Source organism: Anarrhichthys ocellatus, unplaced genomic scaffold (assembly GCF_004355925.1).
Source record: "Anarrhichthys ocellatus isolate YVR2014 unplaced genomic scaffold, GSC_Weel_1.0 scaffold32, whole genome shotgun sequence".
In the NCBI taxonomy this organism is placed as follows: domain Eukaryota; kingdom Metazoa; phylum Chordata; class Actinopteri; order Perciformes; family Anarhichadidae; genus Anarrhichthys; species Anarrhichthys ocellatus.
In genome coordinates, this window is record NW_022280062.1 from 3,017,356 (window position 1) to 3,044,818 (window position 27,463).

Below are 27,463 nucleotides of genomic sequence, written 5' to 3' on the forward strand. Positions count from 1 at the left end.
CCGTCAGATTTTTTTTTAAATCTCCATTTTAGACAGTATACTGGCGCATCAGTGGGCTTCATGACTGGGACAATGTGCCGGGGTCTGGTCAGTTCCTGATGGCCTGATGGTCTATCAATACCAGGCAGGTAACGACAAGAGGTGAATGATTGTGCATGCATAAAGCGCCGTCTGAGCGATGAGAGGCAGTCCGACCGACAGACAGACAGACAGGGAATGACATCCTGATTTGTTGAATTTATTATGCTTAGGTTCCTACATTTTGTTCAATGTGCATTTAAGATCATATGTGGTCGTTCAGGGATTAATATGCTGCCGGGTGTTTAATTGGACAGAACCGGCTCTGCAGCAGAAAATCAATCAATATGCAAGCTGCCATACACACCATCTGTGCTTAGCTTTGTGAAATGTGGCAAACAATTTTATTATTTTAAGGATAGCTCATGAAGTGTATTATTTGTAATATCATATCTTATTATTATCACCATTTTATTTAGCTGCTGCTTTATCAGCAGTTAAAACCCTCCATTATAGCACCTTTGTCTGATGTGTGTCTCCTTACAGATGTGGTGATGGCACAAAATAACCTCAACACCCATTTTGAAAAACAAATCATTAATGTGAATGATTTATCTTTTTCATATATATATATATATATATATATATATATATATATATGCATCATAACAATGTTTTCCCAGGTTATGGGCAATGAATCCATCTTTGTTTTTCCTCATGTTATGATGTTTGTTAATGTGTGTACGTAGCTGTAGTTTAATGATTCAGTTGTACTTTTTATATTGAAATCATCAAAAGTAAAGCAAATATTTAAGATGCTTTAAAAAACACAAATTGTAGTCTGTTTAATCAGTTAAAAAAAATAACATGCACTTATATATAGGCTGGGTAACTTATATAATGTTATATAATACTTACACATAATTAGCACATATATGTATGTATTTTTAAATGAGAGAAGAAATGCTACACTTGATGGATGATTTTAATGTATTAGTGACTTTTTGTTAATTTGCTTTGCTTTATGGATGAATTACCAAGTGTAGTTAAAACCTAAAAACCGAAAAGCCTAAAGTATATTTTTCTCCACGTATTATGAAATACGAATAATTTGTATTAATGTAGCCTAGACAATCTGGAAATACAAAAAACACTTGCTTGATCCATAGTTTAACTTTTTGCAGCACTGGTTGTTTTGTTTTATATTAGACAAAAAAAGTCTTTCTTCAGCTTTTTTTTATAAACTTTTGCTGCAGAGTGACAGTTTGAGAAAAGTGCTAAACTACAAACGAGTTAATCAGCGCAGGTCCATCCCTGAATGTCTGTTATATTATATATATATATATATAAATTCTTGCGGTTAGTTAATGTCTATCTTACCTCCACAGTCTTCCCATTACTGAGTCAGTGTGTGACCCGGGAGATGGAGAGGCAGGGCCCGGGAGAGAAGCAGCCAGACGCTAATAGGACCGGAGCCACAACCCCCCCCATCACATCAGCTGCCGTCACCATGGCAACTGTCAGCTCCGGCAGCACCACGTGCACCGGGGCGCCCTCTACCTCCCTGAGCATCATCTCTCCCGACAGACAGGCAGTCCAGGTAGTAGACAGGACCCGGGACCTCTGCATGCATTGTTTGACTTGACTGACAGGCAGTCCAGGTAGTAGACAGGACCCGGGACCTCTACATATGATTGTTTCATTGTCGATGAGTCCAGTTAATAGACAGGGCCTGGGAGCTCTACATACAATTGTTTCATTTAAGAGGTGTCCAGGTAAAAGACAGTATCTGGAACCCCTGCATGATTTTTTATTTGACTTGGCAGGTCGGTAGGTGACCGATGACCAGGTCTAATGCTTAGAGCCAGTACAGAATAATTGATGATTTTGTAAAGTAAAAGATAGGTAGTTCAGAATATAGTCAGTCTTCTGTTGAACTGCGTAGCATATGCATTTTCTTAATAAAACCAGGAGTTATATGTTATCTTAAAAAAGTGACTTCCATATAAAAAAGCTGCTAGCACTAAGTATAAATCAAATTACAGAATTCAAATACCTCAAGCCTTTGGCCATGAAAAATAAAAGTACCTTTTACAAAGCAACTCGATATTATTCTAGGAATATTCCAATCCTAACATTTTATTTTTCAGAAGTAAATGTTCTAAATGTCTCAAAAAGACTAACTAACTGAAATTATTTTTGTAAAGTGCTTGATGTATCCGTCATGTGACCCAACAGGTGATCCAACACGCCATCCACAGACCTCAGAGCATGGCGGCCCAGTACCTGCACCAGATGTACGCGGCCCAGCAGCAGCACCTCATGCTGCAGACGGCCGCCCTGCAGCAGCACCAGCACAGCCCTCATCTGCAGAGTCTGGCCACCATACAGCAGGTCAGAGGGTGTCTGTTCTGTGTTAGTGCAAGCACGAGGAGTCATTTAGACATGAGCTGTAGGGTTTGTGATAACGCTCTAATGTCTTTCAGGCGTCAGTCTGTCAGCGGCAGACGCCTTCTTCATCCAGCGGCGGTTTGGTTCATCAGCCTGCTGGTGTTTCCCAAAACTCAGTCAGTATCTATGTTACAACTCTTTATCAATCTGACGTGCCCTGAGCACGGATATTAACCTCAGCGTCTTTCTCTCGTCCAGATTACCATACCAGCGTCTCCAGTGACAGCGCAGCTGATTGGCCGAACCCAGACATCCACTGGTGGTGCAACCACCATATCCCAGCAGGCCATGCTCCTGGGAAACAGACCGGCCAACTGTAACCAAGCTCAGATGTACCTTCGCACTCAGATGGTACAAAGGTTTTCAATTATGTCACGCTGTTGGTCAAGCTGTACTTACACTGGTACTTCAAAACTGCATGACCTGTTTACCCCCATTTATAAGCTCTCACAACATGAAGTTTGTTTATTTCTAGCCACCTATCTCTCCTGCTCTTTGCTTTTCTCCTGTTAGCTTATTCTAACCCCTGCCTCCACGGTGGCTACAGTTCAATCAGACCTCCCCGCTGTCACCTCCTGCTCCTCTTTACCTACCTCCTCTCAGGTACGAACTTTGAGTAACGCATGCACACCACAAGCCTGCAACATTATAGACTTCAGGTTGTTACGTATCTTGAGCTCGAGCCACATTGGATGTTGATGGATGTTAGAGGAACCATTGATAAAGTCGGGCTGTCAACCTCACCACTTCTTGCTTTTATAAACAGTGTCAAAGTGACTTCCTGTCTGTTTCTCGTTCAGGTGCAGAATCTCGCTCTGCGTGCCCACTTGCCTGGAGCTCTGGCCACAGCCCACGGTGTGATCTTAAAGCCGTCCGCCCAGTCACAAGCCCCGACTCCGACCACCTCTTTATCCAAGACGTCAATCTGCGGGTTGAAAACTAACCAGCTGACCGACACCTCAACAGAAACAGGACCGGCTGATGTCACCCGGTTGGCCTCAGGACCCCAGATTATGACGCCAGGTGAGATAACGGGTTCAAATACTGAGGCCTAAAGGAAGATTACCAGAAAGCGTGTTTCAGGTTTAAGTGATGAGTCACAGGAACAAAAATGAACGCCCACACCGTGACATTTGCCGTAACTTTTCAGGTCCACCTTGAGAAAGAGATCCTTGTTTTGTGTATTTGTTAGATTTTGTTCTTCACATCTGTCCGTGCTTCACTCTCCTTGCAGCCTACTCTACGGTGCAGACCAACACTCTGGTCAAGCAGCAGCTGGCCTGTCCGCCGGGCCAGCGGGTGGCGCACCACCAGTTCATCCTCCAGCAGGCTGCAGGAGGATGTCCACACCACAGGCATCTCCAGCCCATCGCGCTCAGAGTAGCACCTCAAGAAACCAACTCCAACCCTCTTCCTCTTTCAGTTAAAAGACTGACCACTCCCGGCACCCAATCAAAAACCAACAGCGACCCCCACGCCCCTTCTTCCTCGTCTGTCACCAGCGTGTTTGCATCCTTAGCTCAGACCTCGATCCCAGCCGCCACCGTTCAGCCTCAGCCTCCTCCTCTGGTGGCCGCTCCGCAGCGGCGGACGACATTCCCACAAGTTCAGAACCAGCCTCCGCCTCCTCCTCCACCTCTGGTTCTCCCCAGGCTGCCCCAGAACCCCCCGGCCTCTCTCCAGAGGCTGTCCCTGCACTCGGTCCAGGCTTTGGCCGTCCAGTCGGGACGGATGCTGCTGACAGAGCGGGAGCTACCTGTCGCGGAGGCTCTGGTCCAGATGCCCTACCAGAACCTCCCACCTCCTCAGACGGTGGCTGTCAATCTGAAAGTGCATCGAGTCAGACACAATGAAACTCCATTGGTGAGCCGCCAAGTGCTGGGGTTAAGCTCTGTAAGCTTTGTCTGTTCACAGTGTCTGTTGTTTTGATGAAGCGTTTGTTGTGGTTCGAATTTCAGTCGGGGCAGACGGGGTGCAAAGTGAATGGATTGAGCTCAGAGGAGAGGAAAGATGCACGTCCTCCCAGTCCACAGCAAGACAGGACCCTGACACCTCTCACCGGGCCTCCTAAGCAGAATGGTGCAGGTAAAGTAAGATGATAAATATAATGAAAAAAGAAAAGAATAAAAGTATTTATAACCCTAGAAACTCTCCTCACTAGCCAGAGGGGTGTTGGTTCAGAAAAGCAGAGCTTATTGTGAAAGCCTTGAATGAACATACAAATCTGAACCTGGATCTGTTTCCCGGAGATGCAACATTCTATCAAACACTTTAGACGTATCGAATGTTTCTTGAGACATAACAGCCACCATATGGTTAAAATGTCTGCCACTGAAAACTAACCTGTCTGAGACCAGCTGAGTCTTCAAAGTAACTGAGTTCAGACTGATATAAACCTCCTTTGCAAAACTGAATTTCCTGAATATAAACCAGAATTACTGGAACAAGCCTGGTTCAACCAGTTACCTTGCTGTAGAAAACAACCGTCAGATCTCTTGTCTTTCATGCCTTTAAGCAGTCTCGGGTTCATCCTCCATCACATCCAGTCGCTCAGTGATCCGGCCACCTGTGGTGGAAGAACCCTCCCAGCTCACCACCACCACCACCAGCAGCAACCCTCCTCCTCCTCCTCCTCCTCCTCCATCTCCTCCTCTACCTCCGCCCGTCCTGCCAGCAGCAGCAAGAGGCCCCAGCCAGCCCCGCTCCTCTCCAGCCAGCGTCCCAGGCAGCCCCGACAGGATACTAACAACCCACGTCCTCACACACCTCATAGAGGGCTTCGTCATCCGAGAGGGTCTGGAGCCGTTCCCGGTATGAACGCTGGAGGTGCAATATCACCAGCGAATGTCTGTTAGAGTTCGATGTTTTAGCTAACGGGAAAAGTTCATCCTGAAGCCCTTAAAACTGACATTGTGTCTTGTTGTTTTTCCACTGTTAGACGGTTTACATTTCTGATAATCCGTGGGTAGTTAACATTCAAATATTTCTGGTGCAAGTATAATGGAGAAAGTAGAATAATAGATTTCCAGCTAACAAAAACTAATTCTGGTGTCAGAATAAAAAAGTAAGGGCTTGTTAGTAAACTCACATTAAGTAGAAGTCCTGCACAGATGTTGTACCAGTTCTGCTGCCGTCGTTCACATCTTGTGTAGCGGGCGGTTTTTAGGTTTGCAGTTCATAACAATAATTATTAATTTAATTTGTACAGCACACTTTCAGATACTAACACCATCTCAAGGTGCTTCACATACAGGACAAAACAATTAAAGTACAACACTAAAATTAAACAGGTTACACCAAAGAACCATGCAGTTATAGGGTTGAAATAGGATAAATAAAATTATAAACAAAGTTTAAAAGTAGATAAAGTTAGAGACAGGATTTAGCAACCCAAAAACACATGCAGTATGAGCCAGGACTGTAGGGGAAAGCAGATCAGGTGAGTCCTAATTTTAGTCAAATATAGACGTGTAAAAATACACTCCATCTGTTTCTACGCAGAACTTGTGTCCTTCCACGTCAGTATGGGAGATTTACCTTTTTCTAAATGCAACTCTTAATGCAGGTGGTCTCCGCCTCGGTGCTAGCGGACCAGCAGGCTTCACTTCCCGAATCCCAGGAGATGCAAACCAACGGGGACGCAGCAGCAGAGGACAGTCCGCTGGACGCTGACCAGTCGGATTCAACAGACTCAGAGATGGAAGACGACGGCCCTGCAGCAGATGGTGAGGTGATGTGTGTGTGTGTGTGTGTGTGTGTGTGTGTGTGTGTGTGTGTATAAGACATGTGTTGTTTGGGTGTGTGTACGTGTGACTAACAGCTGGCCCTGTGAAGATGCAGAGCTGGGGGAGAGTTTGGCCGCTGTGCTGCAGTGCGAGTTCTGTGGGAGTCGAGGTTACGCTCACACGTTCCTGCGCTCCAAACGCTTCTGCTCCATGACGTGTGTCAGAAGGTAAATCAATCACTCACACACATCCAGATGCACCAACAACACTTCGCCTAATGAGCATGAGTCAGTGTTGTAGTAATCCAGATCAGTCTTAGTCTCAAGACCGACCCCAAGACCACTTTTTAGAGGTCTTGTCTTGTAAACAAACCCGATCTCAGACAAAGAGAACTCTGGATTTTATTTCAAGATTGTTCAAAACCACAACTGCAGGAAACACTAAATTGCGCATCAGTTTTGTGATTGCTCATAGAAAACAAAGGCAAACTCTGTTTCTCGTGCTGCACGTATGGACATACACACACACATATACATATATAAAAGAGGTGAATTGAGAGGATTTTTTTCTCTGTAGGTGTTTTCATGGGAATGTGGATTTCAGATTAATTTCAGGAGAGCATGTTCCACATTTTATTGTGAGGGAGTCATGCAGTGTGGGACAGGTCTTGGTCTTGACTCGGTCTCTGTTAAGTGGTCTTGATCCCACATACACCGTCCTGCTGCTAGTAATACTCACTACTAGAGAACTGAATATGTATTAATCCACAGCTGAAAATAGTCCCCAATGAGCCTTTAAAGAAATACAATTATATACTTGTCATTCATTTAAAAAAAAAAGTTCAAACACATGATCACAGCTAAAGTAGGGAAGCTGGAATGTATTGAGAGATGGACGAAGATATGTCTTTTCATGTAAGAACAATACAGAAGTACACCACCGTTGCTATTCAAAATAATGACGGATATTTAATAATTGATAATCTTGTATGTACATTAGTTTAAAGAGGGACTGATGCTGCATTGAGTATTTCAGCCTTGTTTTAATGTAAGTTGTTGCTTAGTTTAAAGTTTAAACCCACTGTATGTGGAAAGAATGAATAAAAACAAAACTTTACTGCAGCAGATCTTCTCAGACGTCAACAAGACATTCGTTTCTACTGCAAATGAGCATCCATCCTTGTATAAATAAAGATTTTAAAAGAAGCAGCCTCTACCACACAAGACAAGTAAACTGAAATGTCGTCAGTGGTGGTGAGACACATCATCTGACATCTGGAACCCATTGAGTTACATTTGGGCTCTCAAGTGTATAATCACTCCCAGGTTTCCTTTTGAGTCTCCATTCAGGCACCAAAGAGTCCAGATGCAGCTCAGAGCACAATGACAAAAGCCCGTCTAACTGTCTGCAATCAGTAACCACAGGCTCGTACAGTCCCAAAGGGCTTTTGGACTTTGAGGATCGTCATCATGGTGAACTGCATGAATCTAATTTGGTATTTTGGTTCAGGTTCAGTGTGAGCTGCAGCAAGCGTATCACTGTGCTGAGAGCAGGTCGCTGCGGTCACAGGCCGATGGGCCGGAGAGGACGACCCCCCAGCAGAGTCAACGGAGCCTCCAGAGAACATTTTCTGAGACAGGTCAGTGGTATCAGCTGACCTGCTGCATGTAGCCAAACGCACAAGTGCTGCTATTTGATGCTAAAACTTGTGAAATTGTTTTAGCGTCAGAAGCTGCTTAAGGCTCAATGATCTATCATGCAACATTAGAAAAACCCTGTAATGCCCTTTAATTTAAACCTTTATTTTGAAAGGACTATTCCATTAAATGTTTAAAAAACAGCAGGAGCCTAAATCCTCTCTGAGGACTAAAGCCAATACCTGGTTGAGCTTTACTGCACGTAGTCTCGACCAAAACACGGGATATTTGTCTCACTTGTCTTCGGCCCCAACAGGCTCGTGGGTCGTTTGGCTCTGAGGAGACCCGCCAAAGCTCACCGAGAGAGGACGACGAGCAGGACGAAGAGGAGGAAGACGAGCCTCCTGTTCCGATGACAACCAGGCTCCGGAGACATGCCGAGAGAGAGAGGGAGAGAGAGCAGGAGAGAGAGCGGGAGCCGAGGATGACGGAAACAATCAGTGTTTCTGAAGGAGAAGACGACGCCGGCTGTCCGGCTCAGTGGAACGTTCAACAAGTGTTTTCTTTTATCAACTCCCTGCCAGGTACAAATATAGCTGCATGCTGTTCATCAGTGGTGGAAAAGAGCTAAGTGCATGTACTCAAATACTGTACTCAAGTACAAATCTGAGGTACTTCTACTTTACTAGTCTTTTCTTTTCACGCTACTTTATACTTTAATTAATACGTCAATTCAGAGGAAACTATTGTACTTTTTACTTCAATACAATTATTTGACAGATTAAAATTCTTACATCCAAAACATATTTTATGTTTTGGACGTAAATCAAACTGGTATATAAACAGTATATAAAAGTGCTGCTGAAACAATTAGTCAATCAGCTGATTGACAGAAAATGAAATGGCAACAATTTTGACAATAGTTTCAAATATTTTTAAATCATTTTGAGGTTTGGACTATTATGTCTGTAGCAGGAATACAGCTTGTTTCTTCCAGCCGTGTCAGAGTTTGTCATATTAAAGTGTTAATGAACAGGGGGCCCACACTCTACTCAGTCCATCCGTCCATCTCTCTTCTCCAGGTGGTCAGGATGTAGCCGAGGAGTTTCGCTCCCAGGAAATCGACGGACAGGCTCTGCTGCTTCTAACCGAAGACCACCTGGTCAGCACCATGAACCTTAAACTGGGACCTGCACTCAAACTGTGTGCCCACATTAATTCTCTGAAAGATGCATAAACACGTCAACGTCCCTTCTCTCCAAGAATGGATGTGTGTTGATGAAGAAAAACAGGACGACGTTTTGAAGCACTACCCATTTCTCCAGTTGTCCGACTTGTCCTCGGACACAAAGACAGTTAAAACACACCGAGTGGATCGTGTTGAGCTGGAATCATGAAAACAGACTGCAGTTTTTCTTGAGACCACTGCCAAACGTTTCCCTCCTGAGTGAAGTCCTCACACTGTAACAGACGATTTTAAACACACAAGAGGAGCATTTCTTTCCATCTCCTCTTGTCTTTTGATTCCAGTGATTGTAGCCGTTTGGCTCCGGTTATCCATTTGTTTCAAAATGGTCAATTTAAAGTTCTTTTGTATCATTTGTAAACAAAGAAAACATCTATACATTATGACACAGAAAGTTAAAAGGATGCTGTACAAGCTCAAAGTTTACAAAAACAGATTTACTATCTTACACATGATTCCACTTATCATCAGCAAACTAATAACTTATGGAACCAAACTGATGACAAAGTTATTTATGATTTATTTATTACCGTCATAATTAATGTACAAATAAAACCATTAAAGTATTGTACACTGTTTTGTGGTTTTGTAACACGTTTTACAAAAAGGTACCAAAACTCCCAAGAGTCAAATATAAGGATTTACTTCTTTATATTGGACAATAATAAATGTGACTTTGTAATAAACTATATACAACATGGAGTTCAAGGTCAAATGGCTGTTTCCTATTGGTCTGGACTTGTAACTGATTCAGTAAGCCCAGCTTAATGTTTTGCAAGGTAGAATAATATATATGATCTGCTGAACAAAGTATGAGTGAATTAACTGCAGCAGATAAACATGTTTCAGATCTAAAAGTAAAACAAGTTCATGTATTCATCGCTAACTTGTTTAGTACAAAAGAAACGAGATGTTTGGGCTTTTTGTCCGGTTAATGTGAGAAAAAAATAAAACCACCTAAAAATTCTCCTGTATTTTTGGTGAACCACCACCAGAGGGCATCCTTTAAACAGTTTATCGTTTCTAACTATTTATTTCTCTGCTGCTGTAAAGAAAAGTCTGGTAGAGAACTCATCCAGCTCCAAATGCATCATGTTGTCTTTCCTGTACACAACATTAAGTAGTTTGGTAGATAATACTGACCGTGGTCAAGCCTTTTACATATTAAACATCACATCAGCTGGTCTCTTTAAAATAAATGAATACATCTTTAAATTAAAAAGATAATTTAATAAGTGGTGGAGGGACTGAGATCATTTACTACAGTGAAAGTAGCAAAGACACGATAGAAAAAAACTTCAGGCCTGCATTTAAAATATTAAAGTAAAAGTAAATGATAAATAGAATGTACTTGTACAGCGCTAATATACTAATACTACTACAAAATAACCTTCATATAATGCAAAGAAAATAGCCCATTTGAGTATTTTCACACACACACACACACACACACACACTAAAGTACCAGTAAGTCAAAATTCTACTTGCGTACAGTATTTGAGTGAATGTACTACGTCTCTGTGGCCTGAAGGACAAACAGAAGCAGAGTTCGTTTCCACTCACACAACAACACACGAACACGACTCGGGTTACAGCGATAACTGTTTATTTAAAACAAGCCCGGGCATTTCACTTTAAAGACGGATTAAAATGGATTGTGGAACAATTCTACAATCCTCTCAGTGTAATGTCTGTCCTGAAGAATACTACGGACTACATCGTACACTTCTACTCTACACATGCGGAATGTGGTGCACGGATGTGGGACGCATCGGTGGAATGTTTGGAGTCCGCAAGAGACGGTCAGAATGAAAACAGAGACGAGAGTAGCGGGATGTAGAGGAACGGTTCCATGCACACCATTTGGTTTACGAGGCTACTGTGCAAAAGTTGTTTGCGTTTAAGACATAAGAGCAATATCAATGTGATAGAAATGTCATTGACTCGATGACGGATGAGTGCTCGCGGAGGCAATACGGTCGATCAGTTAACAGGCACTGCAAAAGAGGAGTTCATACATTCCAAATGTGGTGGCGCTTTGTTTTTATAGGTCTGTAAATTAATTGAATTTCCAAATAATTCCCGAGGATGTTTCCAGGAAAGAATCAGGACATTTGGTGCCGATTATAGAGAGCTGATCAGTTGGACAATTAAGATGTGAAATGTGTTCATTAAGCGCATGTGATGAATACATATTTACTTGGGTATAAATAGAGAAACGTCATTCATGGAGAGTCCTCTGGAAGACATTAATAAACTAATTAAACTAATATAACAGTATCAGCTCAGTCAGTTCTTTCAGTCTCTATTTTCTGGGATTTAGAGACAAACTATGTGGTTCTTTCCAGGAAACTTTCACAAGGAATAATTAAGAACTCATTAGGCAATGACAGATCTGTAAAATAACGCATGAACCTAAATCTCTTTGTTTTCTATGCTGAGTGTTTACGTTTATTGCATCCTTTGGCGTTTGTCCCAATTAAATATGAGCTGCAATCGAATCGGAAACGTAAACGGATAAATAAACAAACCTGAAACTACAAGCTGAATATAAGAGCAAACATCTCCGGCTTCTACAGCACCGGGACATTCAGTCGCAATTACATTTCTAAAATAAAAGATAACCAGGCTGAGAAAATTGGCAAAACAAAAAAGCCAATATAGTTGCAAACTTTGAATTATTTGTCACGTAACCGTACATAAAATCTAAAAAAAATGATAAATTAACTTATAAAACAGAGGAATGAAACTTTTCACGGGGGAATGGGTTCAACATATTGCCTCTCGGCTTCTTGCTGGTTCTCTGAAGCGTGACATTAAAAAAAAAAAAAAAAAAAAAAGAGTTGGAACATTTCTCCCGACAGGCAGCAGAGTTTATGACGACAACTGACCCACTCACACCGCACTGACGCGTGCAGACGACACGGAGGATACTCGAGAATCAAAGCATCATTGTTCAGGACATGCTGCCGAGGCCGTCCTTCTCCACCAATATGGACTTGACCAGCTCCTCCACCCAGCGGACTTCAGAGGCCACCTGCTCCGCCAGGACCTCGTAGCGGTTCTCCAGGCGCCCGTACTTGCGCTTGAGGATGTTGGCGGCCTGCATGGTGAGCCGGGCCTCCTCCTGGCTCTTCTTGCGCTGGGCCTGAGTGCGCTGCAGCTCTTGGCGGATGTGGCTCAGGTCGCTGGAGATGCTCTGGTTCTCCTCCTTGTACCAGCCCTCCTTCTCCTCGTAGATGGACAACAGTGCCGCCACATCATCCCGGCACGAGCGCTGGTTACGCTCCAGGTCCCTCAGGCCTTCCTCTGCTGCCGCGATCTCCTCCAGCACCTGGGAGAAGCGCTCGAAGTTGACGTAAGTGTTGTTCGGAGGCATGCTGGAGTGGGACTTGATGGTGTACTCCTTCAGACGAGTGGTTTTCAGGCGTCGGCGCTCCGTCTTGTGGTCTCTCTCCTCCTGGCGGACATTTCGCCTCTTAATAACCTGCAGAGGGAAAAATGTTTTTTTTATCTCCAATACCAGTATTTGTATCGACTACAAAAAATCCAATATGATGCTATATATAAATTTGTTTTATTTAAGAATTGTGACCAAGGTACAGTATGTACTGACCAGAACATTTTGAATTTTAAACTCAGCAAACAGATATAAACGCTGAATAAAAACCCACCTTAATCCAGGGGTGCTCAAGACTGTCATCAATCGTCATTCTCTTCCTGCGAATGAAAATAATCCACCAGTGAGAAAATGACAAACTTCCATTTGTCTACGAAACAGAGATTTCTCTTCTTTGCTTTTGGTGTAAAATATGGTAAAAAGTTCCTACTTAGGATCCTTGACCAGCAGACGTCGTATGAAGTCCTTTGCCAGCTCACTGGTGTTACTGAAATACTCTTCATCAAAGTCGTAGTTGACGCCCGAGATGTTCGTCAGGGTCTCCTGCTTGGTCTCGCCCAGAAATGGTGAAGCACCACTCAGTCTACGGGATCAGAGAGAGAAAAAAAAAAAAAAAGGGATTTGCTTTACAGAAACAACATGGACGAGGAGTGAAGTGACTTATGTTTCAAGACATTGTTGTCATTACTCACAGGATGTACGTGATTACTCCGATGCTCCTGCAGAGAAGAGAAGAACCAAACATGAATGAAAACTGTCACGCGGGTCGGTAAACAGCGTCAGAGGAGGAAGTGATGCTCACATCTTACCACATGTCCGCCTCCAGTCCGAGGGGCTCATAGTTAACTATTTCTGGAGCTGTAAAGCACAGAGGAAGGAACTTTTTAATACAAACCAGATGTGGAGATCTGAAACACACCTACAATGTTTAATTTACTTGCCAGAGTGGGCACACACGAGCATACAAACTGGTTCTTAAAGTGGAACACATTTACTTTATTAACATTCGGATATTCAGGGAAAACATGAGCTCACCGACAAACTCCGGAGTTCCAAAAATGTTCTTGAACTCGTTTCCTGCTTTAATCTGATGCGCGATCCCAAAATCAATCAGCTTGATCCTGGGGTTCGGGACGTTCTTGTCCAGCAGCATGATATTCTCAGGCTGAAAGATAAAACAAAGATAAACATTAGTGAGAGAACGAGCTGAGCTACAAGTGTACATTCACATTAAAAACAACTTTTTAAGATCCTCTTCAGCTACCTCATCATACATGCAGCGCAGAATTCAGAGAGGTTTTACTGTTTTTATACGCAGCAGCGCCACACCATAATAAACAGTGATAGTAAGAACAGTAAGACCTGGTCTATGCTGATGGGCAGTCGTATCTGCCACAGTGCTGCATATAAAGTTTGATTTTAAATGTTTTTCTTGGTTTTAAAACTTTAATCGGCACATTTTTCTGAAATTATTTGACTAATTATTACACATTTTGTGTATCTTAAAGCCCCAAAAAAATCTTCATATTGATGATACGAAGATAACTTATCATTATCACAATGCAGATTGACAACTTTGTGTGTCTGCAGTCAAATCCCTCCGCACACACAAGAGCAAGATATTTAAGGTGAACAGAATCCTCACTAACGTGTCAACTACGACCGCCGACCACCTTCCCCCCCCCCCCCGCAGACCACTGACCTTAAGGTCAAAGTGAGCGATGCGTTTGGAGTGCAGATACTGAACGCCATCCAGGATCTGCTTTAGGAACTGGGTGGCCTCCTCCTCCGTCAGAGATTCCTTCTCAGCCAGGAAGTCGAACAGCTCCCCTCCAGACACCAGCTCCAGGATCAGGATCACGTCGGCCTTGTTTTCAAAGATGTCGTGCAGGGTGATGATGTTGCTGTGCTGGATCTCCCGAAGGATGTTGACTTCGCGCTCGATCTCCTCGCGGCTCACCCCCCGACGGCTGGACGACAGTCGGCGCTTCTTGATGAACTTGGCCGCGTACTCGATACTCGTGGTCTTCTCTTTACACTTACGAACGATGGCAAATTGTCCGCTGCAGGAAAGAGGGGGGGACGGGGATGTTAAAAATATATAGATTTAGGTTAATATAGACCTGCTTGCCTTTTGTTTTTGTTGTTCCAGCTTCATGTTGTTATAAGGATCGAGTTCTTGGCGGCTGGTTAGAGTACAGAAGATATATCAAGACCTCACTTTGGGCTACGAGTACTTCTGATGGTCCGAGTCGGTGCTTCCCAACTTTTTTGGCTTATGCCCCTTAAATTGAAGCAGGGTTAGGGTTATCTGTGACCCCTCGTCACAGGTTAAGGCCTCAATGTGGACATGTGGTTCAACCGAAACGCATTATTGTTTTTGTTCAGACGGTTTCATTTGAGGCCTTTTATGAACCCAGAAGAGGTGAATGGATCCAGTATTTCAGTGGAAAACAAGCAAAGATTTTAAAAAGGAGGAGAAAGCATTTTATAAAGCATAACAAGGCAGAATTTAATGTCTGCATATGTCAGCACACACACATACACACCCTCCTATAGAGACTGTACACCTCAGTGGAGGTGGAAAGGCACATTGAGAGGCAGTGACGTCATAGTTTTGCTGCATCACTGCAGAAAAGAGTTGAGTCCAAACTATTAAAATGCGATGACTCATTACACAAACTATCAAGCATAGTGTGGAAATGATATTATAGGGTATTTAATATGTTGCTGATGATATGTTGGCCTTCATCAGATCAAATGTTTTGCAGCTCATACCTGGCATCAAAATGCATCTAGAACACATCTGAAGTAACTGTGTAGTTTGATTACACTTCACATGCTATGCATGTACTACCAACTAATACTTAAAGTTGTTTTTTTTACCTCCACCAGGTAGGCATTTGTATTCACGCAACACTACATGAATCTCTGATGTCCTCCAAAACACAGCACACATACTAAAGAATACAAACGGTATTTTGGATGCATTCACACTTGCATGTGGAACTGTCCTCCAGTGACTGGGACACCACAGACACACACGTTAGAGTCAAAGTGTGAACAGTGTCTTTTGTAACATTGACTACAGCAGTGGTACCAGGCGGATGTTTTCAGGCACAATATGTTTAACGAGAGAAGGAAAAAAAAAAAAAAAAAAAGACAATAAATGTGCAGAACATACCTGCCCAGCTCCTCTTCCATTTCATAATACAACTCCACATCCTCCTGTCTGAAGCCAGCCATGGTGTGCTGACTGGAATGATGAAGCCTTGGGATTCACTGCAGTGGAAAATTTAAAAAAAAAAGTATAAACTCAATGAACACTGGCAGTGGTTGGTGTGGCCCTGACAGCACAGTGACCAAAACAACCTTCTCTACTCCTTATTTGGCCCGAGTCAGCTCAGCTTTAGTTTTCAGAGACTTTCTGGATCATGTCAGACTTCTGCATACCAGACCTACTGACGTCATCTCCTGGACCAGCCATCTCTGACTCAATTAAAGGGACCGGGATAGAGAAACACTATCGAGGTTTTAGCTTTCCCCCCCTAATTTGAATCTTGTTTAATGAGGCTGATCTAAAAACTAAAAACTATTTCTGATTGTAGCTTTTAAGGATTCAAATCTGCCGTTTTAAAGTAGCCAACGTTACAAACAGACAGCAGAGTACATGTTCCCGTGGCTTATAGACAAACACAAAAGGAAACTCGTGCCACTGATAAACATCTATTAAACAAAAGGAATACAAACAATTTGAGAAAGAAATAAAGAGAATCCCAGCGACGGAAGACAGCTAGCTTAGCTGGTTCTAACTAGCTAGCTAGCGTACTGTATAAAACACCGGCTGTCAGAAAAAAGATTCAATCAACAACACTTAAAATACTGGCAGCAAATTAAAACGTAACCAAAAACAATACTATAAAGTATACGTACAGTGTGGTTGGCTACGAGTCGCTACGATCGCTGCATTCCTCTTCAAAAGTAGTTAGTTTGTGCGACTTCCCAGACTGAACCGTGTGAAGCTAGCCACAGTGAAACACGGAACTTCCGGTCTCGCTTCAAAATAAAACAGGCACGCACAGCACGATACAATAGCATTTAGTTGGGAGAGTGTTAGGTACACTACTGTATTTCTACATATATATTTTAACTAGTGGTTTATTTGCCATTTAAACTGTAAAAAAAATATATATATATATATATCAACCAGTCTCTGATTACTTATTATAGTGAGCCCATTATTCTGGCCACGTACAGGCAGTGACGTCAGTGTTTCAACCAGAATGCAGGAAAAAAAAAGTAAAGTTGTCTTCTGGTTAAAAAACAAACAATCATACAACTGCATTAGAGAGAATTGGAGGACAACTGCAAAGTGGAGCAACAAAAAAAATGTATTATTTTATTCTGAAGGCAGGAATCGCTTATTTCCGGTGTCGATGCTTGACTTGAAGCAGGTCAATACATGGCAGACGGAAGGACATATGAGCTGTGTCTCAATTCAGGGGCTGCATCCTTCGAGGCTGCATTCGTAGACCGGTTGCGTCACAGCGCTGCGACTAGTGCTGTCCCATTATGCATTTTTGTTAAAGAGTCCTTCAATGCAGCCGACGAATGCAGCCTTCTCGTCGGAGATTTGGAGGACACATTTGATGTATACTTCGCGGCCCAGCATATCCCAAGATGCATTGCGTGCCGGTGCGCTATTACCGGCAGCTCGGCTGCCTGCATCCGACCGTAGTAAAGTTACTTTTAATAACTTCACTTTCAAATCTCAGAGGTTGAATAATATCTTACCGAGTTTGTGATGATTTATACTTTATATCATGTACATAAACGGACCAGCGTGAGCTCAGGTAGACAGGTTGTGAACCTGAAATATCACTTTAAGTCCGGTAACGTTTCAAACGTCGAGATTAACTACACGAATACACTGAATTTGAGTATTTTGCTGATTCTGTTCATGTTTTGTTACAGAGAGCCAGGAGCTGAGGAGAGAATGATGGACAAACATTCAGCAGCCGTAGCTTTGAATTAAGACATTAGTCCATTTGACCATCCTGTGCTTAAGGTTACAGTTACATGAGCTCTCATCCTGTACAAAGCCTTCACTAATAACACAACCAGTAGATCATTCTCATGCGTTCATGTTGCTGTCACAGAGATGACAGTTGTGACTGTCACCTTTTTATTTTATTTATTTAAATTTACATAAGACATCCATGTAAATGATTTCTATGTGAATATGTATATATTCTGCTGTGTAAAATGTGTCAATCTTCGAAGTTTGCATTTCTATGTGAACATTATTGATAAATGTTTCTCTTTTCATCAACTTATTTAAAAATATAAAGTATATGCACGTGTTACTGAGAGTTAATAAACACGTTCGCTGACATTTGTTTTGCTGCTGTTAATATTAACTGTCTTGATTGATTTCCTCTGCCTTAGGATTGATATATATCTATATCTATAGATATAGATATAGATAGATAGATATACATATATATATGTATGTGTGAATGAAATGAAATAAAGTTATTGATAAATTAATTTAATTACCAGAACTATAACTGATTGAAAATTTGTTATTAGTAACTGATTTAATTAACTGATTATTAATATAGAAAAACAATATTATGAAAAAGATCTATGAATGAATTATTGAATATATGATAAAAAAAACCTGATTAAAACACTAAACTAAAACCTTTCCAGTATATATACTTAATAGGTTTTAGTTTAATGTATTTATATGTATATATATATATATATATATATTTATAATCCTGCTGAGCAGGGATTTTAGGGATGGGAGCAGCAAGAGGGGGGCGGGGCGGGAACAGCTGTTGACGCAAACAGGAAGTCCTCTGTGGCGTAGGCCGTCTCATTTCGTAGACCGCACGGTTCTGGCCTATACGGTCCTCAAAGGACGTGGCCCACGTAGACCGCGAAGGCTGGGTCCTCCGAAGGATGCAGACCCTGAATTGAGACACAGCCATGGAATGACATCATGCTCAGTGAATCAAGCCGCTGCAGCACGTCAACGAATAACAAGATTGAGCATGCAACAGCAAAGATTAAAGAGGAGCTGAATCAGCGCACAAGAAAGAAGAGAACACTGGTTACCATAATTAGAAATGTGGTTATGGTTAGTATGACCTATAGGCCAAGTAGGACAAACTGAAAGAGCCCAGTGATATTTAAAACACATTTTACAGAAATAACAAGAACTACAACAGTATCCAACCTAAACTTGGATGAATAACTAGGTAACCCTAGAGGAAAACTAAAACAAAAATGTATTACCATTCAACAGTATCCTTGTCAGTTCAATTCTCAAATAAGTCAAGTGTATTGTCAAAAAGTACTCAGATATTTTACTTTTTATAAAAGTCGCTGTATCACAGTGTATAAAATAATAATAATTCCTGTATTCTAAATTTTACTTTAAAGTACAAAAGCATTAGCAACAAACTATACTATAGAAAGATAAACAAGTAAAATGTTAAAGCTTGTAAAGGTGGAGTTTATAGTTGTACTATAATGATGTGTATTGAGAATTTCACGAAGGGATCGATAGAGTATATCTTTATAATAATACATCGATATATTTGGTATTCCAGACGTCCCTCTCTCCAGCAAGTGCTCTATCCACTGCTCGACAATGTCCCCAGTAGAGGTCAGCAGTTCTCTTCACCCTGACTACGCATTTGGGTTTACCGGGCTCCCCCCGCCATCTGATCCAACTCACCACCAGCGGGTGATCCGTTGACAGCTCTGCTCCTCTCTTCACCGGAGTGTCAAACGCATACGGCCGTAGATTTGATGATACGACCACCGATCGTTCCACTACCAAGTCCACTCATGAACCGCCCCAAACTCGAACATTGTCTGAATCTGCAAAGTAACTAAGTGTCAAATAAATGTAGTGGAGTTAAAAAGTATAGAACATGAACCATACAAGAACAATTCATAGACTGCCTACAAAAACTGCCGTCTGAAAAAGCAGCAGATTAAGATGAAGAGTACAGGTTTTTAATTTAATGAGGACTTTTCCGTCTGTAATGTGCAACATAATTCTCGAGCTGCAATGTATCATGCGCCCAACTTTGAGTCTTTTCTGCTTTAAAAACAGAACATAATCCTCAGTGAATAACAAAAAATAGAATAAAGAAACATAGCATATATAAAAATACAAAAAGATTACTCATTGATAAACCTACATCACCTAATAGTCCCCTTTTACACCATCCTCCATCTTTAAACCCTAAACACGTCTGTATTACTTTTATCTAAAACTGTCAAGCCGGTTTGAATCAGTGGAAAGACAAATGTATTTAAATCTACATTTAAACACGTTAGTTTAACTAGTTTAACCCGGGCTTGAAATTAATATCAGGTTACGTTCTTTTTGAGTGACTTTAACTTTAACCAATCAGGGACGTGTCACTCGCTCTTCACGGTAACAGCCAATTAAAACGTCCGCACAGTAAAGTGGGCGTGACTAGTTAGAACAGCTGGTGGGGGCTCGTGTGAGTGGCTCGAGCCCAGCGGTAGGTTGGTCGTTGGGGGAAACAACAACAAGCTAGACATCATGAGGGTCCCAGGAATACTGATTTGGGCCGCTCTTCTCATCCAGAAGGTGAGAGGCACCGACTGTATTTATTCAACAAACGTTTCTCTGTGCGTTTACTCCGCATTGCACCACGTGGGGGACAATAACAGATTGTTTCCCAGCCGTGTCTCGGGATTAGCTCGGATGCTATGACCGTTAGCTTGCAGAGATCACCGTGGGCCCTGGACACTCACTCACATTTGATGGAACGTTAACGAAGCAGGATTATTGCATTGAAACCACCACGAGGTTTATGACAGAGTGGGTTTCAGTAGCGATTCATAGGATCGTGAAATCCTTCTCCCTCACATCACGTCTAGTTATCGTAACAATGCGTCTGAGATGTATGACTGGAGGGAGAACACTTCTCGGCTGATTGTAATGTCACGTCCAAAAATGTTTTGTTTTAAATCAATTGACCCACCGAGTTAAATAATATCTAAAGACAGTGGTGGTATTCTTCTCTGGTGTGTAAAACTAAACACAATAGATTTAATACAAATAGAAGTGAAGTAGTTTAAGTCTTTAGGATCCCAACTGTTCATGGTTTACTAGAAACACAGCAACAATCCCCTCATTAAAATGTTTGTACAAAAGTGTTGATTAAACCGTATGATACATCTGGAGACCTCCCTCACACTACAGTACATATACTACTATACAGGTCGGTATAGATGGTAAAGACCACGTGTCTCTGCACTGATGCAAACCCAGAAAATTACTATTTTTTACAACTTGCATCGCTGTTTGACACAATGCTTTATTTCACATTTCCCACACAGGTGATAACCTGACGGTGCACGTACCTGTTCTCCTCAAGGGGCTCAATTCCCCGTTAGAATGCGCAGTCAGCTCGGGTAGCTTCGTTTGTCCAGTTTAATCTCATTGTTCTGCTGTTTTCATGTGTTGTTATCCTCTCAGAAAGATGTGCGAGACCCTGAAAGTCTCTTCTTGACCTGGTGCCATCCCCTCCGAACAAAAATCCGTCTGCTCCGACACGATAGCGCCATTTTTTCCTCTGGAGAACCACTCCACGATAAATCTGATTATTTTTAGCAATGGTTAAATTTTTAACAATATCCCGCAGCTGGTGGACACCGGAGTGTCCACCAGCACACCTGAAGCTGTAGTTCACAGGCTATGGGAGGTAATCCACATCCTTCATGGTTACTACAAACAGCCAATCAAATTGCAGCAACAAACAATCAGCCTCGTGGCATCAAATGTGCGCCAGCTGCTTTCACTGTTATATCAATTATAGTTATGTTATATAATAATATAACATCCCCTCTTCTCTTAAATAAACGGTGGTATTATGGCTAATATTCACAATTAAAAGAAATGCAGACAAAAACACCCTGTTAATTGAAAAGTGTCATTAGGTGGAGCATAAGCTTTAACTTGCTGCGTTGTTTACTAAAGGTTCCTCTATTGCACATGTGTTTGCAGAGTGTTTGTAAACTTTGACCCTGTTGCAGGACACCAACAACAGTTCATGTTCAGGTGTATGATAAAAAAAAAATAAAAAAATCAAAGTTGCAAACATTTCTCGAACATGTGAAGTGATACATTGTCGTGGTGTTGACAGGTCGTGGGAGAGTACGGCATGGCCCACATCAGTGACGAGGGCAAGAGCAAAGGGAAGGACTACTGCATATTCTTCAACTCACAGTGGGCCCGTCTACCTCAGGACCTCAATAAGGCAGTAAGTCACCAGTGAGCAATGATAGTACTGACAACGTGCTTCACGGACACACAGAACAGTGGGATCAACCACAGTATGCTGATCAATAATATCTCAGGATGCTGAAATCTGATCTCTACTCTTTGTGCCTGTGAACCAACTGCAAATCTTGATCTGTATGACTGATATCACGAATTACAGTAATGCACTCTGGAGTAGATGCATGCATGAAGGAAAACATTATTTGGAAAGAGAAATGATATCCAGGCTATTAATAAATAAACATCAATTAAATGCTGTCATTGTTTCTAATGAACATTAAGTGTTGACCCACAACATGTTGTCCTCCAGCTCTGGTTAACATTGCAAACCTTTTTGTCTTGAAGTCACGTCTTCAGATCTACGACCTGACGACATCGGTCCTGTGCTCGCCCTCCGACGTCCCGGAGGGGGGCTTCCCGAATCGCATCCCCATGGTGATGAGAGGCAACTGCACCTTCTATGAGAAGGTCAGACTCGCCCAGATCAACGGCGCAAAGGGCCTGCTCATCGTCAGCAAGGACCGACTGGTAACCCTACTTATAACCACGTCTTCATCAAGATCAAGATTCAATTGATTTTGGCAATTCAGAAAAGAGAAATGTGTGTTTTTTGTTGTCGTTTTGGTTAAATCATAGACGCCACCAGCAGGAAACAAGACTCAGTATGAGGAGATTGATATTCCTGTAGCACTGCTCAGCTACTCTGATTTGCTGGACATAAGCAAGGTGAGAGGCCATCCACTGACCATTCAAACAGCTGATTAACAACAAACCTCTGGCTACCTGTGGGGTTCTACTGTATCAGCAAAGTTAATCCACACTAAACCGTCTGTACATTCAGCGAAGGCAGATTAGGGTTATGGTGTGCTGGATAAAGCAAAAACACAAAATGGATCTTCATTGTTGTTTCTAACTCCTGCAGACGTTTGGTAAAGGAAGACTGGTCGCCATGTACGCACCCAATGAGCCGGTGTTGGACTACAACATGGTGATCATCTTTTTGATGGCAGTAGGAACAGTCGCCATTGGAGGTTACTGGGCCGGCAGCAGAGACAGCAAGAAGTAAGTGGAACCTGACATTCAATGTGGCCAATCACCTCGTGATTGTGAACGCTTAGTTTGGTTTAAGGGGAACAATATACACAGAAATAACTCTACATAATGTGCAGGTCATTACAGGCACTGATGCACTGGATGATAAACTAATTTAAGCTTTTATTTTTTTCAGAATAGAGGATAAAATCAGTATCTGGGTTTAAATAGATGTTTTGTATCCAAACTGGAGATTAGTCCAAAAGTAGTGCAAGTCTTTTTAGGGACATAAATGGAAGTTGATGCTGGTTCTAATGTAATGTACCCGATTTATTTTCCACTACATAACATCATTACAGGACACAGTTTCCTTCTGCCTCTGCTTACAGGGCTTTTAGTCCTGACGACTAAATTTAAATCAAAGTTAATTTATCTGGGGAGTCATCTCCAGGGAAGATTAGTCACTGTTTTCTTGGGAAAGAACTACGAGCGTACGATTTCTCCGTCTTTTGTCTGTGAGGAGCGTGTTGTCTGCGTTGTACCGCTGCAAGGGCCGTGTTGTTGATTTGAGGCTGTTTCGAGTGACTCATCGTTTTGAGCCAATCTGAGTCAGTCCTTCCTGACAGAGTTGCCAAGGTGACTGAGGGCACAGAAAGATGGGGTTTCTGACGCACAGGACCAGGGGCAAAAAAAACCAACCCATTTTGGAAACAGTGTTGGGAAGGAAGTGAGTCCCGGGCCAGGCAGCTAAATATTGACTGTGGATGTTAGGAAGATCATCCTGGCTGCTCTGGCAAATCCCCAACCTTCAGTGAATACTTTTTAATAAAACAAGTGAAAGTTAAACCCCAAGAGGCTGGCTAACTGCATTGATCTCTCCAGTTATGAGCGTCCCAAACAAGCCTCCTCAGGTCAGCCCGTCTGAATGTGGTTCCTCCTCCTGCAGACGCTACATGAAGCACAAGCGGGACGACGGTGCGGAGAAGCAGGACGAGGAGACCGTTGACGTCACCCCCATCATGATCTGTGTGTTCGTGGTCATGTGCTGCAGCATGCTGGTGCTACTCTACTTCTTCTACGACAGCCTGGGTATGATGGCCGACAAATACTCAACCACCGACGATCTAAACGCACGACATATAAATCTCAATATGCTGATTAAAGATACTCGTTCACACTGTGAAGCTCTTTCATCGGATCCTAAACATCGATAGTGGTTTCAGTCCCGTCGGCCCAGTTTTTATTGATGTGCTCAAAGACAGTCTGTGTCTTTCTCCTCACTGATTGTGGTGTGGCCTGATTCAATAATCCATTTGCATGGGATACAGGCTGTGAAGAAATATGGTCGACCATGTTTTCCTTGTGTGACAAATAAATTCACATGTCAGCTTGCTAGGTTTTATTGAACTGCATCTCTCAGGCTTCCTCGTTAACCTCGACTCAGATGTCACTGCAGCTTCTGGCACCTGATTAAAGAAGCAAACCACTTGCTGGGCTGCTATTTGTCTTTTAATAGAAGACATTTGTATTTCTTTTAATTTTGTAACTTAATGAAGTGGTTGTTTGGAAACACTGTTCTGGGAACGCCTCGGGGCTCCCAAGGAAGAGCTGGAAAATGTTATTGGAGGGAGGGGCGCCTATATATATTTAAAGTAAGGTAGTTGCAGAGTTCTATTTGTAACTGCAATGCCTCGTTTAAATGGAGTTTTTTGTTTTTGAGAAATAGCATGTTATCACTGCCCATATATTTATATCAATGTTTTTCAGCAGCCGAGAAGCAGGATGTAGAATAAGAAGATTTCTGTAGTTAAAAGGCCATCTGAGCAAATGTTGGATCACAGAGTAAGAGTACTTCATTCAGCTTAAACTCAAGCTACAGCAGATACTTCCTCTAGCAGAGCTGCTCAGTGTCCAGCTCTTATCAGGCTGTAGATGCACTTTACAGATCTGAAGACCGAACGTGCTGTAAAGGAACTTAATGGCCCAGCTAACGCTTCACTGATTAATAGATTTAAAACACGGGCAGCTGCTGATGGACCGCTCAGTATCTTTGATCACCACAACACGTTAAATACTGGACACACAGAGTGGTGAAACTGGGAGCAGCTAATTCGATATTTAAGGACTAAACACACTAAAATATTTCCTCAGTAGAATATAAGTGGATGTCGTGATAATAATCTGCCTGCCTCCACTGTTTCCTCTCTGTGTAGCCATTTGGGTCATAGCCATCTTCTGTGTGGCCTCCTCTGTCGGCCTCCACAGCTGCCTGTGGCCTTTCGTCAGGAGACTCCCGTTCTGCAAGTGCAGGTGAGACTGTTCACATCAATATGGTATATAAACTGTTGATAGATGTCTTGGTTATATGTATTGATTCGTGGACCCTCTTATGACCACAGGGTTCCAGAGAACAACTTGCCATACTTACACAAACGGCCACAGATCCGCATGTTGTTGCTGTCGGCCTTCTGCATCGCTGTCAGCGTAACCTGGATGGTGTTTCGCAATGAAGACCAGTATGTGCAAAAAGGACAAAGTGTCAAATTCAGTCACACAAAATATATCTATGTATTTTTTTTAGGACAAGTTGTTTACATTTTAGTGTGTTGCCTGTGTAGCTTTTGAGGATTTGTCTGAGCAATAAACTGTGTAAGTCCTTCATCATTTACAAAATGATTTACCATCCTGGCAGAAATCATTGGGGCTGCATATGCAGTCAAAATAATTTGATTTATTCTTTAAAAGGATTGTATTTTCAACCGCAGCACCAAGACTTTTGGTGTGAGAGCACATGGACTCCATTGTGGGTGTTGCTTGCTTGTTGTGTGTTAGGTGACATAATGGCAGCACTGTTCTGTGCACGTGTGTGATAATATGTTGGCGGTACATCAGATGATGTTGGCTGACTCACCGTCTTCTTCTGTACCCTCCAGGTGGGCGTGGGTGTTACAGGACGCCCTGGGGATCGCCTTCTGTCTCTACATGCTCAAAACAGTCAGACTCCCCACATTTAAGGTGAGTCAGCACTCTCAGAAATATGAACTGTAACAACGTGGAAGGTGTTCTGAATATTACATGTTTGGCTTATGTTCGCTGTGACCTCACCTGATGGAACTTTCTGTCTCTGTCTCTGCAGGCCTGCACCTTGTTACTGTCCGTCCTGTTTGTCTACGATGTTTTCTTCGTATTTATTACACCCTTCTTGACAAAGGTATGTCTATGCTGTTTTCAGTGTATTCAGATGTCTATGGTCTCCGTTACTGTGTGCCATACTTACGTTCCTCATGGCTCCCCCCCCCACCCCCCACAGAGCGGTGAAAGTATAATGGTGGAGGTAGCGGCTGGTCCCTCCGACTCCTCCACGCATGAAAAGGTGGGCTTGTTTTCAAATTCCACAACTCCCTACGGGTGAGTGGGGTTGGCTATTCCCAGCTCAGAGCGAGTAAAAATAAAAAAGTAGTTGATAGTAACACTAATGCTCGTTTCCTCCAGCTTCCCATGGTGCTCAAAGTACCTCGGTTAAACTTCTCTCCCCTGGCTCTTTGTGACCGGCCCTTCTCCCTCCTGGGCTTTGGCGATATCTTAGTACCAGGTAATAAACGGTGTATAAACAATAATAATAAACTGTAATGTGAGATTTCTTTTTATGGTCACAACCAGAAAATCATTCAACCAACAATGACCACAATAATGCCTTTGTGAAAGATTTTATTTTTGCTTATCTGGTGTATTCGGACATATCCAGATATTGTAAAGTGTAGGGAAACACTGAGTACACCTGAGTGCTTAAGCTCAGTATGCTGAAACTTTGCTGACTACAGTAGTTTCTCCTGTTGATTTATCTGAACGCCTCTTTCTTGTTGTTTTTGTCAGGTCTGCTGGTGGCGTACTGTCACAGGTTTGACATCTTAACACAATCCTCCAGGATCTACTTTGTGGCCTGTACAATTGGTATGTACACGGACGGGTCTTGTGAGGGTAGAAATTGCCGAAATGTTGGCGTTGTGTTACGATAAGCCCCATTTGTACGGGATCAACGTTACATGTGGGGAACCAAGTATTCACTGTGCTCGTCTGTAATAAGCTCATTTAAAAAAAGAAAAAAGAAGAAGAATCGTAAAAGTAAGACAAGCGTCTCTTCCTACTGAAAAGAACCTCAGAGATCCACTTTAAGATAGAAAAATGTGGCTCCGGGCAAGATTTAAAGTACAAGAGGAAACAGTCGGTAATGCGGCTGTAATTATCAATTAATTTACATTTAAAATCACTGAGCAGGAGAAGGTAATGTTAATCCCCCCCACCACCCCTAGAGACTGAACTTTAAAAATGTTGACCGTGTGTGTGTGTGTGTGTGTGTCTCTCCTGTCAGCTTACGGCATCGGCCTGCTGATCACCTTCGTGGCCCTGGCCCTGATGCAGATGGGTCAGCCGGCCCTGCTCTACCTGGTGCCTTGCACTCTGCTCACCAGCCTCACTGTAGCGCTGTGGCGCAGGGAGTTGCCCCAGTTCTGGACTGGAAGTGGATTTGTGGTGAATACCAGTTTGATATGACCGCCTACTGCCGAAGACCAAAACCAAAACAAATCAACAAAAAGAAAAACGCACAAAAAAAAA

At 42.5% G+C, this 27,463-nt stretch overlaps 3 protein-coding genes across 9 annotated transcripts in view; 2 read left to right on the plus strand and 1 right to left on the minus strand.

Annotated features, from left to right (window-relative positions):
* On the plus strand, window positions 1–10,891 carry phc3 (polyhomeotic homolog 3 (Drosophila)). 4 transcript variants are annotated; one of them, XM_031865012.1, is made up of 15 exons: window positions 1–141; window positions 1,407–1,618; window positions 2,257–2,412; window positions 2,505–2,585; window positions 2,668–2,820; window positions 2,983–3,072; window positions 3,270–3,492; window positions 3,704–4,332; window positions 4,428–4,554; window positions 4,985–5,280; window positions 6,035–6,194; window positions 6,304–6,421; window positions 7,704–7,833; window positions 8,148–8,415; window positions 8,914–10,891. In XM_031865012.1, the coding sequence occupies exons 2-15, from the start codon at window positions 1,442–1,444 to the stop codon at window positions 9,066–9,068; spliced, it is 2,763 nt and encodes a 920-aa protein (XP_031720872.1). In that variant the 5' UTR covers window positions 1–141; window positions 1,407–1,441; the 3' UTR covers window positions 9,069–10,891. The 4 variants fall into 4 exon arrangements, with proteins under 4 accessions (XP_031720872.1, XP_031720871.1, XP_031720869.1 ...); XM_031865011.1 differs by having other exon boundaries at window positions 1–128; XM_031865009.1 differs by lacking the exon at window positions 1–141 and having other exon boundaries at window positions 754–1,618; window positions 4,988–5,280.
* dapk3 (death-associated protein kinase 3) lies at window positions 10,662–21,922 on the minus strand. 2 transcript variants are annotated; one of them, XM_031865035.1, is made up of 10 exons: window positions 20,899–21,922; window positions 19,229–19,374; window positions 15,662–15,759; window positions 14,180–14,540; window positions 13,513–13,642; window positions 13,287–13,335; window positions 13,170–13,196; window positions 12,908–13,060; window positions 12,752–12,797; window positions 10,662–12,564 (listed from the first exon to the last, which is right to left on the minus strand). In XM_031865035.1, the coding sequence occupies exons 3-10, from the start codon at window positions 15,721–15,723 to the stop codon at window positions 12,034–12,036; spliced, it is 1,359 nt and encodes a 452-aa protein (XP_031720895.1). In that variant the 5' UTR covers window positions 15,724–15,759; window positions 19,229–19,374; window positions 20,899–21,922; the 3' UTR covers window positions 10,662–12,033. The 2 variants fall into 2 exon arrangements, with proteins under 2 accessions (XP_031720895.1, XP_031720894.1); XM_031865034.1 differs by lacking the exons at window positions 19,229–19,374; window positions 20,899–21,922 and adding an exon at window positions 16,411–16,521.
* sppl2 (signal peptide peptidase-like 2) overlaps window positions 20,007–27,463 on the plus strand; it is a 10,345-nt gene continuing 2,888 nt past the window's right edge. The window contains exons 1-14 of one of the 3 annotated variants that reach the window (XM_031865021.1): window positions 20,007–20,119; window positions 21,681–21,797; window positions 22,163–22,345; window positions 22,454–22,543; window positions 22,740–22,879; window positions 23,796–23,938; window positions 25,063–25,159; window positions 25,249–25,365; window positions 25,783–25,864; window positions 25,986–26,060; window positions 26,160–26,222; window positions 26,342–26,441; window positions 26,723–26,800; window positions 27,219–27,379. In XM_031865021.1, coding sequence (XP_031720881.1) covers window positions 20,072–20,119; window positions 21,681–21,797; window positions 22,163–22,345; window positions 22,454–22,543; window positions 22,740–22,879; window positions 23,796–23,938; window positions 25,063–25,159; window positions 25,249–25,365; window positions 25,783–25,864; window positions 25,986–26,060; window positions 26,160–26,222; window positions 26,342–26,441; window positions 26,723–26,800; window positions 27,219–27,379 — 1,494 coding nt within the window. In that variant the 5' untranslated portion in view covers window positions 20,007–20,071. The remainder of the gene's footprint in view (window positions 20,120–21,680; window positions 21,798–22,162; window positions 22,346–22,453; window positions 22,544–22,739; window positions 22,880–23,795; window positions 23,939–25,062; window positions 25,160–25,248; window positions 25,366–25,782; window positions 25,865–25,985; window positions 26,061–26,159; window positions 26,223–26,341; window positions 26,442–26,722; window positions 26,801–27,218; window positions 27,380–27,463) is intronic. The other 2 variants (XM_031865022.1, XM_031865020.1) reach the window with 2 other exon arrangements.

Coding starts and splice junctions, on each gene's coding strand:
- phc3 (XM_031865009.1), top strand. CDS start 1,337: ATGTCTGTTATATTATATATATATATATATAAATTCTTGCGGTTAGTT. Junction 2,821..2,982: donor TGTACCTTCGCACTCAGATG/GTACAAAGGTTT, acceptor TTCTCCTGTTAG/CTTATTCTAACCCCTGCCTC. Junction 3,493..3,703: donor ACCCCAGATTATGACGCCAG/GTGAGATAACGG, acceptor CTCTCCTTGCAG/CCTACTCTACGGTGCAGACC.
- dapk3 (XM_031865035.1), bottom strand. CDS start 15,723: ATGGCTGGCTTCAGACAGGAGGATGTGGAGTTGTATTATGAAATGGAA. Junction 14,541..15,661: donor ATGGAAGAGGAGCTGGGCAG/GTATGTTCTGCA, acceptor TCTTTCCTGCAG/CGGACAATTTGCCATCGTTC. Junction 13,643..14,179: donor TCGCTCACTTTGACCTTAAG/GTCAGTGGTCTG, acceptor TTTATCTTTCAG/CCTGAGAATATCATGCTGCT.